We start from the raw sequence: 12,410 nt of genomic DNA, 5'->3' as shown, positions 1-12,410 counted from the left end.
TGTACTCAAACCGGCTCCTCTGACATCCCGGCTGGTCCCGTGGCCAACACCAGTCCAGCTACTCTGGATTGACAAGCAGCTCACTGAAGTAGCCCTCCAGTATCCAAAATTCTTGAAGTAGAATTGTCTTTGGATCGTTTATACAAAAAAAAACAAATTTTACAAAGCGAAAGGCACCTTTGGCCCCGACAGTCCGATGTGTTTGCACATGTCACCATCTTACCAGAAGTAATGGCGACTTGCATATAAATGGCCAGATAAGGAGGCTAAGGAGAGATGAGAATGCTGTTCCTCCAGCATTTTGTGTGTTGCTCAAGATTTCCAGCATCTGAAGAACTCTCGTGTTTAAGAGATTTTTTTCCAAATGGATGTTGTACAATTAATTTGGAGTATATCTTTTAAAGTTCCATACCTGATTTTGACCTGAATAGTATTAATTCCCCATTAACTGTTTAAAAAAAGAGTATGAGAAGCTAAAGGTGAATAAAACTGGTCAGCAGATGGAATTATTATGTGTATATTTCTTTGCAGTTCGTTATTCTAGTTGTCGACAGCACAGATAGAGAGCGGCTCACACTGACAAAAGAAGAACTCTACAAAATGCTGGCACATGAGGTAACTATTTGTTCCTAAAATGGAATCGTGCAAATTGTGAAATGCAAGAGGAAAATTTAATTTACAACAAATACCACATCACCAAGAGCTTTCAATCCATTATCATATTTGTATATTCTATACATTTCTGTAACCTTCCAAGCCATACAAACCAAGCTTGCTCTCTCGCTGTCTCCTCCAGTCAGTTCTATCATTTTGTAGATATTCAATTTTGCTTCACAAGTGGGAATAACTCCTACAGCTTCCAAGGTCCCAAGTTTTGGACATTCAACTCTTTAGTGCTTTTGTCATCACACCCTCAAAGATGAGATAGAGATCGGTTAGTCTTTTCCTCTGCTAGGTGAGACTAGAATTAGGGGACATAGCCTCAAGTTTCAGAGGAGTAGATTTTAGATGGAGGTGAAGAGGAACTGCTTTTCCCAGAGAGTACTGAATCTGTCTGTTTCACTGCCCGGGCAAGTAGTAGAGACTACCTCATTAAAGTTGAAGGAAATTTATTATCAAAGTACATTTATGTCAGCATATACTACAATGGCATTCTTTTTTTGCAGACATTACAGGAAAATAGATATAATAGAATTTATTAAAAACTATACATAAAGATGGTCAAACAACCAACGTGGAAAAGACAAACTGCAAATTACATACATAGAACGTGCATACATACAGTGGCAAGAAAATGTGAACCCTTTGCAATTATCTGGTTTTCTGCATTACTCATAAAATATGGTTTGATCTTCATCTAAGTCAGAATAATAGACAAACATGGTCTGCCTAAACTAATAACACACAAACAATTGTACTTATTATGTTTTTGTTAAACACATTGTTTAATCACTCAGTCCAGGCTGGAAAAAAGTATGTGAACACTTGTATTTAATAACTGGTAGAACCTCCTTTAGCAGCAATAACCTCCACCAAACGTTTCCTGTAGCTGATGATCAGACTTGTACAATGGTGAATTTTAAACCATTCCTCCATACAAAAAGGTTTCAGTTCTTTTTACCTACTCCAAGGCCAATCCAACCATTCCCTCCTACGTAGCCCTCCATTTTTATTCTGAAAACCATTGCTTAACATTATTATAAAAGATGGAACTGCTGCATTAGTTCAAATTTAATTGCCATTCAACTATATATATGCATACAGCTAAATGAAACATTATTTCCTCTGGGCCTTGGTGCAAAACACAATGTATGTGCATAGTTACAATTCAGCACATATAGTCACAAAATAATAACACACGTCCCCGAGTAGCATGGCCTGAAGGTTGACAGGGTGACATAAAGTGTGAGGTGCATGTTTGTGTAAGACAGTATAATGTTACTGACACTATTATAATAAAACAAGCAGTTGTATAAATATGTGAAATGGCAGCAATAAATGATGACGATTGACCAGTATAGGATGAGTGTGTGTGAGTTGGGAAGTCGTGGAGGCGTGGCGGAAGGCAATCAAATAAGATGTACTTCTGTACTGGGTAGTGGCAGTGTGTTTAGAAGCCACTGGATCAGGGTGGATGTGCCAGCTGCTTTTCAACAGGAGATGATGTGTACCACAAAGTTCTGAAGAAGTTAGAAATGGGCATTCTGTTGGAGGAAATCAGAGCAGAGGATCTCCACATATCACAGAGAACATGGGAACTGCACACAGCAGCAGAGGTCAGGATTGAACACATTCCAAGCGATTTGAAAACTGATGTTGGAATACAGAAGCATAACCAGATTTTTAGTTTAGTTTTCGAGATACACTGCTGTAGTGGGTAGTGCTTGTCGTTCTCACTTTCCACTTCCACCGCTGGCTAGCAGTCTTGCAAAAAGGAGAGCTGAATGTGTAATTCTCTCCCTACCGGTACATAGCCTCTCCAACAGCAAGCCTCATGTAGTGCCTCCTCACTGGCAACATACGGAAACTGAACTCCTGAGCTACAGAGGACTGGGAAGAGCTCTGGGCCCTGCACACATAGCACACAGGCCCACCAGTATGTGGAGATGCCCTGGTGCTTGTGAACCTGATGCCCAGCTATGGGTAAATAGCCCCACTGCCTTGTGGGCAGCCTCAGGGAGAGATGAAGGTTACGGGAGTGAATCCACGCAGTGTAGGGATGACTTACAGTGGACTGAAAAGCTTGAGCATATAGATATTAAGAAAGAGGATGTGCTGGAGTCGTTGGAAAAGATCAAGTTGGATAAGTCACCGGGACCGGACGAGATGTATCCCAGGCTACTGTGGGAGGCGAGGGAGGAGATTGCTGAGCCTCTGGCAATGATCTTTGCATCAATGGGGGTGGGAGTGGTTCTGGATGTTGTTCCATTATTCAAGAAAGGGAGTAGAGATAGCCCTGGAAATTGTAGACCAGTGAGTCTTACTTCAGTGGTTGGTAAGTTAATGGAGGAGATCCTGAGAGGCTGGATTTATGAACATTTGGAGAGGCATAATATGATTAGGAATAGTCAGCATGGCTTTGTCAAATGCAGGTCGTGCCTGACAAGCCTGATTGAATTTTTTTGAGGATGTGACTGAACACATTGAAGGCAGATCCAAGGGGACCTTGCTTTGTGGATCCAGAAAAGGCTTGCACACAAAAGGCAAAGAGTGGTTGTAGACGGGTCATATTCTGCATGGAGGTTGCTGGCCAGTGGTGTGCCTCAGGGATCTGTTCTGGGACCCCTTCTCTTCATGATATTTATAAATGACCTGGATGAGGAAGTGGAGGAATGTGTTAGTAAATTTGCTGATGACACAAAGGTTGGTGTTGTGGATAGTGTGGAGGGCTGTCAGAGGTTACAGTGGAACATTGATAAGAGGCAAAACTGGGCTGAGGAGTGGTAGATGGAGTTCAACCCAGATAAGTGTGAGGTGGTTCATTTTGGTAGGTCAAATATGATGACAGAATATAGTATTAATGGTAAGACTCTTGGCAGTGTGGAGGATCAGAGGGATCTTGGGGTCCGAGTCCATAGGACACTCAAAGCTGCTGTGCAGGTTGACTGTGTGGTTAAGAAGGCATACGGTGCATTGGCCATCAACCGTGGGATTGAGTTCAAGAGCCAAGAGGTAATGTTACAGCTATATAGGACCCTGGTCAAACTCTACTTGAGTACTGTGCTCATTTCTGGTCACCTCACTACAGGAAAGATGTGGAAACTATAGAAAGGGTGCAGAGGAGATTTACAAAGATGTTGTCTGGATTGGGGAGCATGCATTATGAGAATAGATCGAGTGATGGTGGTGGAGGCAGATACAATAGGGTCTTTTAAGAGACTCCTGGATAGGTACATGGAGCTTAGAAAAAATAGAGGGCTATGGGTAACCCTTGGTAATTTCTAAAGTAAGTACATGTTCAGCACAGCATTGTGGCTGAAGGGCCTGTATTGTGCTGTATGTTTCTATCTATGTTTCTAAGCTGGTGCCAAACATACTGCTTCATAAGCTTTCCTTTGAACTACACTGGTGAGGCTGAGAGGGGGGTCTTGACAACTGGGCATCTTAGGACTTCCATACCTTTCACCTAGGTTTGTAATGATCACCCATTGTCCTTTGACAAATGCCAACCAACCAACAATGCAGTAACAAGCCCTTCTGGCCCAATGATCCCGTACCACCGAATTACTCCTGTGCAACCAATTAACCTACTAACCATACAGGTTTCCCCCGCTATCCTAAAGTAGAGTGTTCCTATGAAACCTTTCGTAAGCCAAAATGACGTAAAGCGAAGAAGCAATTACCATTAACTTACATAGGAAAAATTTTTGAGCGTTCGCAGACCCGAAAAATCATCTACCAAATCACACCAAATAACACATAAAACCTAAAATAACGCTAACAAATAGTAAAAGCAGGAATGATATGATAAATACACAGCCTATATAAAGTAGAAATAATGTATGTACAGTGTAGTTTCACTTACCAGAATCAGGAAGACACCGAGCACACTGGAAGGTTCACACATTTTTCTATCATACAGTTCTTTGTACGCACTCAAAACATCCTGCAAACCCGCCCTAAACCTATGTGCCCTTTCAAGATTAAAGTCATACTTTTCTGCAATCATTGCAGCACTATCAATTGTAGCGAAAGTCTCACGCATTTCAAAGCTATGGCAGCTTGATGCTGAGTGTCGTTCCCACGGAAGGAGCTTGGCGGCGCCACTCTTGCTGCTTGGGGTGAGCGCTGCCTCTATAACGGCTCGCTGCAAAAGAGGCGCTGAATGATATTTTTGCTTTTTGCCACTTGCTGCTCAGGGTGCGTGCTGCCTCTATAACGGCTCGCTGCAAAGCAAACAAACGCTATTTTCACTTCGTTGCTCGAGGTGCGCGCTGCAGAACAAATGCTGAACGCTATTTTTGCTTTTGGCCTTTTTTCGTAAAAGAGAAAATCCTCTTCGGATTTATTTCAGTTAGCAAAAACAGGTAGTAATGTAGGTCTTTCGTAAAAATGAAGTGGCGTAAAGCAAACTTTCGTAAAGTGGGGATACCTGTATGTCTTTGGAATGTGGGAGGAAACTGGAGCACCCATAGTCATGGGGATAATGTATATACTCTTTGCAGGCAGCAGGCAGAATTGAACTCTGGTCCCTGGCAATGTAATAGCGTTATACAAACTGCTATATGCTACCATGCCACCCATAACCAGGTGTGATTTGCTCCGTTTTGCATTGTTGGTGATGAAATGCTCTTTATGGTATTGCTTTCTTCACTAAGGCTTGTGATACTAGCTTGTTCTCATTTGTAGGACCTCCGAAAGGCCGCCGTGCTGGTATTCGCCAATAAGCAAGACATGAAGAACTCCATGTCAGCAGCTGAAATTTCCAAGTTTCTAACGCTAACTTCTATCAAAGATCACCCATGGCACATACAGGCCTGTTGTGCACTCACAGGCGAAGGGTTAGTATTACAATGGGCTGGGATTCTGCCTGATTATGGTGAAGGGTGTTTCAATTTTTCATCTCAGTTTGACTTCGGCTGTGGCTGACAATTAAAATTTTGAAGATCTAAAATCCATTTTAATGTTTGCATTAGTTCCAGTCGAATCCTGGAGTAGAGCTATTTACCATTAACGCATTTAGTCTCATCTGTTGAGAAAGGTATTGAATTGGTTAAAAAGAATTTGCTCAATTAAATATTCCTTTATAAATTAATATCTAGCTTTTCTAACAGCCCGGCTTTAAAACAGAGCTGAAGTAGCATTAAAACAGTTAGTGGGACAAGTGCTGCATAACAGGATTAGCAAGTAATTGCCTTAAAAGCATGTAGCATCAATAAGATTCAACGTTGTTTAATGTTATTTCCAGTATGCAAGTGTAAAGGAGACCCAAGCAAATATTACTCCAGATCAAATGCAACACAAAAAAGCACAGTAAAATAAAGAACACAATAAAAAAATTACAATAAATATGTAACACAGCTTGTATGTCTAGATTAATTGTATATCCATAAAGTGACACTAAGTGAGTGTCTGTACATAAGATGACTGACAGGAAATGATAAAGTGATGGTTGGGGGGTGTGGAGGGTTCGGTTATTGGGTGAAGGTGTGATCAGCTGTACTGCTTGGGGAAAGTAACTGTTTTTGAGTTTGGTGGTCCTGGTGTGGGTGCTATGTTGCCTCCTCCCTGATGGGAGTAGGACAAACACACCACGAATAGGGTGAGTGGAGTCCTTCATGATGTTACTGGCCCTTTTCCAGCGCCTTTCTGTCTCTGTGTCCTTGATGGTGGGTAGGCTGATGCCAGTGATGCATTGGACAGTTTTGACTACCCATTGTAGACATGTTAAGAGATGCTTTATCAGTCAGGATTTAGACACAGTGATGTTGAGCGATCCCAGCTATGTATTTCTGACTCCGATTGTTGTGTGCTTACTTGATTTCTTATAATTTCAGGTTGGGTCAAGGGCTGGAGTGGATGTCAATGAAAACAGCAGCAAAGTAGATGCCTGCCAACAGAAAAGGCCTTTGGAAGGAATTGACTCTTCTGTCACCAGGTGTATTGGCTCTATGCCTTGTTCTTAGAAGACAGTTCTTGAAACACATGGAAGGTGGCCCCAACCTGGGGCACTTGAATTCCGATGCCCAGAGAGTTCTTCTATTCAAAGCTGTTGGCACAAAAACTGAAGGATAACCATCCTGGTGGGCGAAAGCTGCTGGAAAGAGTGATGGCATGTTGGCCCTGACCGAATGTGCTGGATTTTAACCTCTTGCAGTCCAAGTTGCAGAACAAATTAATTCACTGAATTCTCCAGGAAGCCAAATGCTAACCATGGATCCATATGGACTGAGACAGAAAAGTGAAACGATAAGGCTGCTTGCAGTCTGCACCTCCAGAGTCTCCAGCGTAACCTTGAGTACTCAAGCAGCACTGAGTTAGGTTGGTAACTGTGCTTGCAGCTTCAGGACTCGTGTGTGGCCTGAACCTTGGGATATGCATTTTACTCCCAACCTGACTACCAAGAATATTTAATTATTTTGAACCTCAGGAATGGAAATGCTTCTTTTTAATTTGCTGTAGTTTTATCCTATCGATTGGCATATCATTAGATCACTGATCAGTATTAGTCTGTTTTAGGGCTTGAATAACTGGAGCTTTGAAGCTTCTGAAAAGCTTTGATACTTTTATATACTTTTGCTCCTGAGTTCAAAGCTAACGTCAGTAGGTTCTACGAAACTGTCCCAGTGTTCAGCATGCTCTGTTAGCTCAATTTTTCCAGTGTAAAAGGTACCTCAAAGTTAGAAGGATGGGAGGGGTTTCAATTGCTGCATTCTATTGGCTCATTAATGGAAATGCTTGGAGCAGACCTCTTGAATATAGTGGCTGGTGTGGGACAGCAGACTTTCAATTGCTCCATTTATAGAGCGCATTTCATCAAGATCTGGTTCTCCCATTGGTTGGATGAAGCACCCCAGCAGAACCACTTACTGTTACTCACAATTAAATCCTACCCTAATGCTATCTGTTTAAACAGGTTTGATAGTTGAGGTTTTGTGCCAGGGTTTCTGTGTAGTGCTGCGTTAACCTTCAGCCCAGGCAGGCAAGTAACATTGATAATAGCTTGGAATTAAGTAATCAAGCAATGGGAGGCATTAGTCAGAGAGACTTGGAAAAACAAATTTACTGGATCAACTACAATCTGAATTCGTTCCCTATTTAAATTGGAATCCACTTGAGAAAAGATAACCTCACAGCATATCGTACTGTGGTTATTCTAATAATAGTTCCCAAATTCCAACTTTGAAGGATAGAAATGAAAGGAAACCACATCAGTATAACTATGCTACCAAATACATAGTTCTTTCATATGGAGAAATTGGTGGTTAACCTCGCATGACTGCAAGTCTCTCTGTCTAATGTGCTAATCTTCTGGGAATACTTGTGGACTTCCTTCATATCTCAAGCACCAAAAATAAGAGCTGCAGTCCTCCTGGCTTTGGGTTTAATGCCTTGTGAGAAAACTGTAAAATATGATTATTTTTAAAACAGTATCGGCAGAGGTGGGTGGGTGGATCTAGTTTGTCTTGTAAAGCTGATATCAGTGTTTCATTTCTGTAGAGCAGACATCCTAACTTGCTAACACTACAATTGGATTTAAATATTTCTGTTTGCCCTCCAGTTCTGTAACAGTTGATAATTCAGAAAGCTCCAGTAAATCTATTAAGTGATCCTGTACCTCAGTGGCAGAATGGATGAATTGGCGCCTCTGTCCAAAATTGGATGCTGCTCCTAATTTCGGTGTTGCGTCACTACCAGACTGACTGTCAGACTTTAGTAGATGAACTCTTAGATGTATTCCCACAGCTAAGATTTCCATCTATTTTCTTTTCTGTGACTTTATGTGCCTCTGCTTTATGGGTGCACAGAGAGAATACCTCTCCAAACTTCAGGCATTCAGCTGTTTCCTTTTATGAACCCAGTATCTGTGCAGCATCTAACTTGACAACAGTCTGGTCCATTCAAAAGTGAAAATTTAGCATGATTTAACCTTTCTACCCTTTTTAACCCTTGCATGAGAAATTTTCACTTTGTGTTGAAATCCATTTTCTCCTCCTCCCCAGCCTCCCACAGGCTCATGCACTCATAATGGAAGGGGTGACACAGCTTGTAGGATAATGGGTGAATAGTAGCATGCATGAAACTTGCAAACTAATCCATAAAGCTCATACAATTCAATTATATTTCTTAACCCTTGGTTGCATTTTGAGTGGGGTTTCAAAGGTATTGTGCTTGTATCATCAGCTCACTGGGGATACTGTAATGTTAAATTGCTGCACTTAGTTTTGTTACATTTGCAGTCTGATGTGGGTTTAACTTTATTTCAATGTGGCACCCTGCAGAACTCCCAAGTTTTAAATCAGGTCAAAGAGTTTAGACAAACTTCCAGCAGGGGGAGTTACTTTGGTTCTTTAATGTTGTTGATTTATAAGTAGTGGGTCACTTACGATGTCTATACTTGCATGGATGCTGAAATAGGAACTACAAGTGCAGATTTTGGAGCAAAACACTACATCGACCAGTTGCAACCCTTAACATGAAGGGGTGTACAAGGCTGCATCTGGAATGGAATCCCATTACTGTACAGCATCTCTTGCAAGTGTTGAGCATCATGTGAATGTCATTGAAACCACTTCGGCCACATCTAACTGAGATAAATTTACTAAATAACCCCACTCATTTTGTAAACAATATTGAATCAGAATATCGGGATAACTGTCTGATTCTACCTCATCACAATTTACATCTGCCTGAATATTTTAGTTTTAATATTGCTGTTGCCTTTTAAACACAAATTGCCAACTTGATCAATGTGTTAAAGGTTTCCTAGAGATAAAGGTTCCTTTCAGGTTTTAAAGGGGCATGGCACCATTGGGTGAACATAGTCTCAAAAAGCAGGAACCTTCCTTTCCTGCCTCAGACTCCAGGCTCTCCTTCGCATCCTTGAGTATTGCCACGGTTCCACTCATTTAGTGACTGCAGCTGGAATTTATTGACAACGAAGATGGAATTGCTGTAAGTTTTGTTATCTGCTGAAATGACTTGTCATCGCAGCTTGAACACTTGGAATGGTGCCTTGTTGGAAGGGAACAGAGATGTGGAAATGGAGACGAGACAGGGCAGGGCATTCTGGTCGGTGAGTTCTTGCCAAGAATGGGCAGCGGGATTGAGCAAGTCCTCTTTCAATTGTTCAGTCAGAAACTGCTGCATACAGTAAATAGATTCATTGTGGAAGCGTTTGGTACTCAGGGATTCGCATAAATCCCTGCCTTACATTGATAGGTTTTGTTATATGCTCCCAGCTATTGTGATTCCTTGCATCACAATTCAAGAGGCTATTCACTCAACACCTACATCTTAAATCTTGTGGCTTCGTGGATTTTTGATAGTTCCTCAATAAATGTTTAGCTGAATTTGGTGGTTCTGAGGGTAAGTGTTGTGAATAGGTTCATTGGAGATGGTTGATGATGAGGTCTTGAGGAGATTATATCAAAAGATTTTTGTTTCACTGTCTCCCTTCTTTCATTCCTAAAAGTAGAAAGGTTTCTTAACACTTTGACCCTCTGAGATGCAATGATTTCAATGCAAAGGTCTGTCACTGTGCAAATTGTGTATTTTTAAAATCATCCATTTAGGTGTGCAGATGTCATTGATTCTTGTGTATGCAATGGTTTACATTGTTCTGTTTACTGGTCTCATGGAATATGAAAAACAGTGCACCTAGAAGTGTCACCTGGTGGTTTTCTGAGGCTTTGCTGTTTTTGGAAATGAGTTGTCCTGTTGGTTTAGTTTAGAGTAGTGTCTATGGCCATGAGGTTTTGCCTCGGTTTGTGGTAAGATGAGATCTGCATTATTTATTTTCTGGAGTTCCAGGGAAGGCTGCCAAGTGTTGAACTTTCAGTTAGTAGGCAACTTGTATCTGAAGAACAGGCCATTAAACTCAAAAGCTCTGATATCTGGACATGTAAGACCAGTAACGGTAAATACCTTTGAGTCATATCCAGGATGGCTGAATGCATGAAGATGACCAGTACATGAAGAACTCCTGCTTCGGTCAAGGTCCTTCATTCTGGGCTGGAGCTTTTACAAGTTACTGCCTGCTGCCACTCTTCCTTGGGACAGGAGAAAGAGTTTGCGACACGGCTGGAGTAAACATGCCAATGTCATCAACTTGTATTCATGCTAAATTGCTCCTGATCACATTGCATGAAAAATATTGACCATGTCAGTTAGTGTCTGTGGAGAATAGTTAGAATTTCATTTTGGTCTTGCATCTGCATAAGCATTTCCTTTGTCATTGAGAAGGGCAAACCTACAGACATATTGTGAGTGGTTGTAGAGAATTGTTTAAAAAATCCTAGAGCAAACAATGGTAAACTCTTTCCAAGCTTTTCAAATATTTAAGTGCCACATTGCTGGAGGTGCTTTCAGCCAATTAATGATTAACTTAAACTAGCAGAATGCACTCTTTAAAATTACTACTTTCACAGTGGCTGTGATGGTTTGGGGAGTGGATTGACACCCTTGCAAAAAAGGGAAATCGTGGTCTTACTGATATTTAACCTGCCTTAGCAAATTTAGGATGGTATATTTTTTTGAAGTAAAATTTTAATGAAATGCTGTTGGAACCCAGTAATTACCTGGTGCTGAAGTGTATACCAATGTGTCACTCGGTAGTGTGATTTATTTATTGAGATGCCAACAGAATGGTACAATACCTTCAGGGACCTTTTATCAGCTTGTATTATGTACATTTCCCTGAACCAAATCACTGTCAAGTGGTTGTCTCTGTGGGACAATGGTTCGAACAATGCTCCTTTAGATCTTTAAGCATAGATGAAGTTTTAAGATTTCAGGCATCTTTTTGTAGTTCAAATTGACCCAACAGATTTGGAAAACACTCTACCTCCACCAAATGTGAACTTAATCTGAATAGAGACTGTGCTGTCTGTATATTCGTTATGTGTTTTTCTTCCTGGTTCCTGACAGACCATTTTTTTGGAAGCATGATTACTGTCTTGGTTTTTGAGACCTTGGGTCACGTAGCTTTATTTGGTGATACTGGCACCAGACCCTCAGTTGTCAGCATCATCAGTTTTCTTTGGTTTTTGATCTATTTAAGTATTAATATTTAACAGGGGACTCGCCTCAAAAGTGAGAATAAGCCAGTATTGAAAAGGTCATATTACTGACAATGTTGCACTCTGCTCAAACTGTAAATGAATATGAAACATTTCGTTCCAAGGACATGTGATGCAGCATGTGTTTTAAATAAACTTTTTGAGATTTTTATAATCATTATTTTGTGTGTGTGTGACTAATGCTTTTAAAAAGAAATATTAACATCGTTTAAATGAGAATTGGATGGATAGGAAAGGTTTACAGAGATATGGGCCAAATGCAGGCATAAGGACTAGCTTAGATGGGCATCTTAGCCAGCTTGAGCTGAAGGATCTGTTTCCATGCTGTATGACTAAATCCACTGCCATGTCACCAAATCCACTGGTGAGAGTTTGGAGCAAGCTGCTACCGTTAGTGATAAATGCAGGTACAATTTCAACAGTGAAGAGAAGTTTGGATAAGTGCATGGGTGGGAGTAATATGGAGGGCTGTGGTCCAGCGAGGGCTAGTGGAATGATGCAGAATAACAGCTTAGCGTAGACTAGATGGGCCTAATGGCTTGTTTCTTTATTGTAGTGCTCTGACTAAATCTAAAGTCATAATAAAGATGCTGGAAAGCCTCATTAGGTCAGAACATCTGGGGGGAGAAAAGCATCCTTCAGGTGTGTTAGTTTGATGTCCATCCATGA

General features: G+C 41.1%; 1 protein-coding gene across 3 annotated transcripts in view; it reads left to right on the top strand.

Moving 5' to 3' along the window:
* The window catches only part of arl5c (ADP-ribosylation factor-like 5C), a 46,943-nt gene extending 35,063 nt beyond the window's left edge, over positions 1–11,880 (top strand). For all 3 annotated transcript variants that reach the window (XM_072248630.1, XM_072248631.1, XM_072248629.1), the window contains 3 exons: positions 532–615; positions 5,350–5,501; positions 6,498–11,880. In XM_072248630.1, coding sequence (XP_072104731.1) covers positions 532–615; positions 5,350–5,501; positions 6,498–6,546 — 285 coding nt within the window. In that variant the 3' untranslated portion in view covers positions 6,547–11,880. The remainder of the gene's footprint in view (positions 1–531; positions 616–5,349; positions 5,502–6,497) is intronic.
* The last annotated feature ends 530 nt before the right edge of the window (positions 11,881–12,410 follow it).

This window comes from Mobula birostris, chromosome X, assembly GCF_030028105.1.
Source record: "Mobula birostris isolate sMobBir1 chromosome X, sMobBir1.hap1, whole genome shotgun sequence".
In the NCBI taxonomy this organism is placed as follows: Eukaryota; Metazoa; Chordata; class Chondrichthyes; order Myliobatiformes; family Myliobatidae; genus Mobula; species Mobula birostris.
This window is presented reverse-complemented; position numbering and strand designations above follow the sequence as displayed.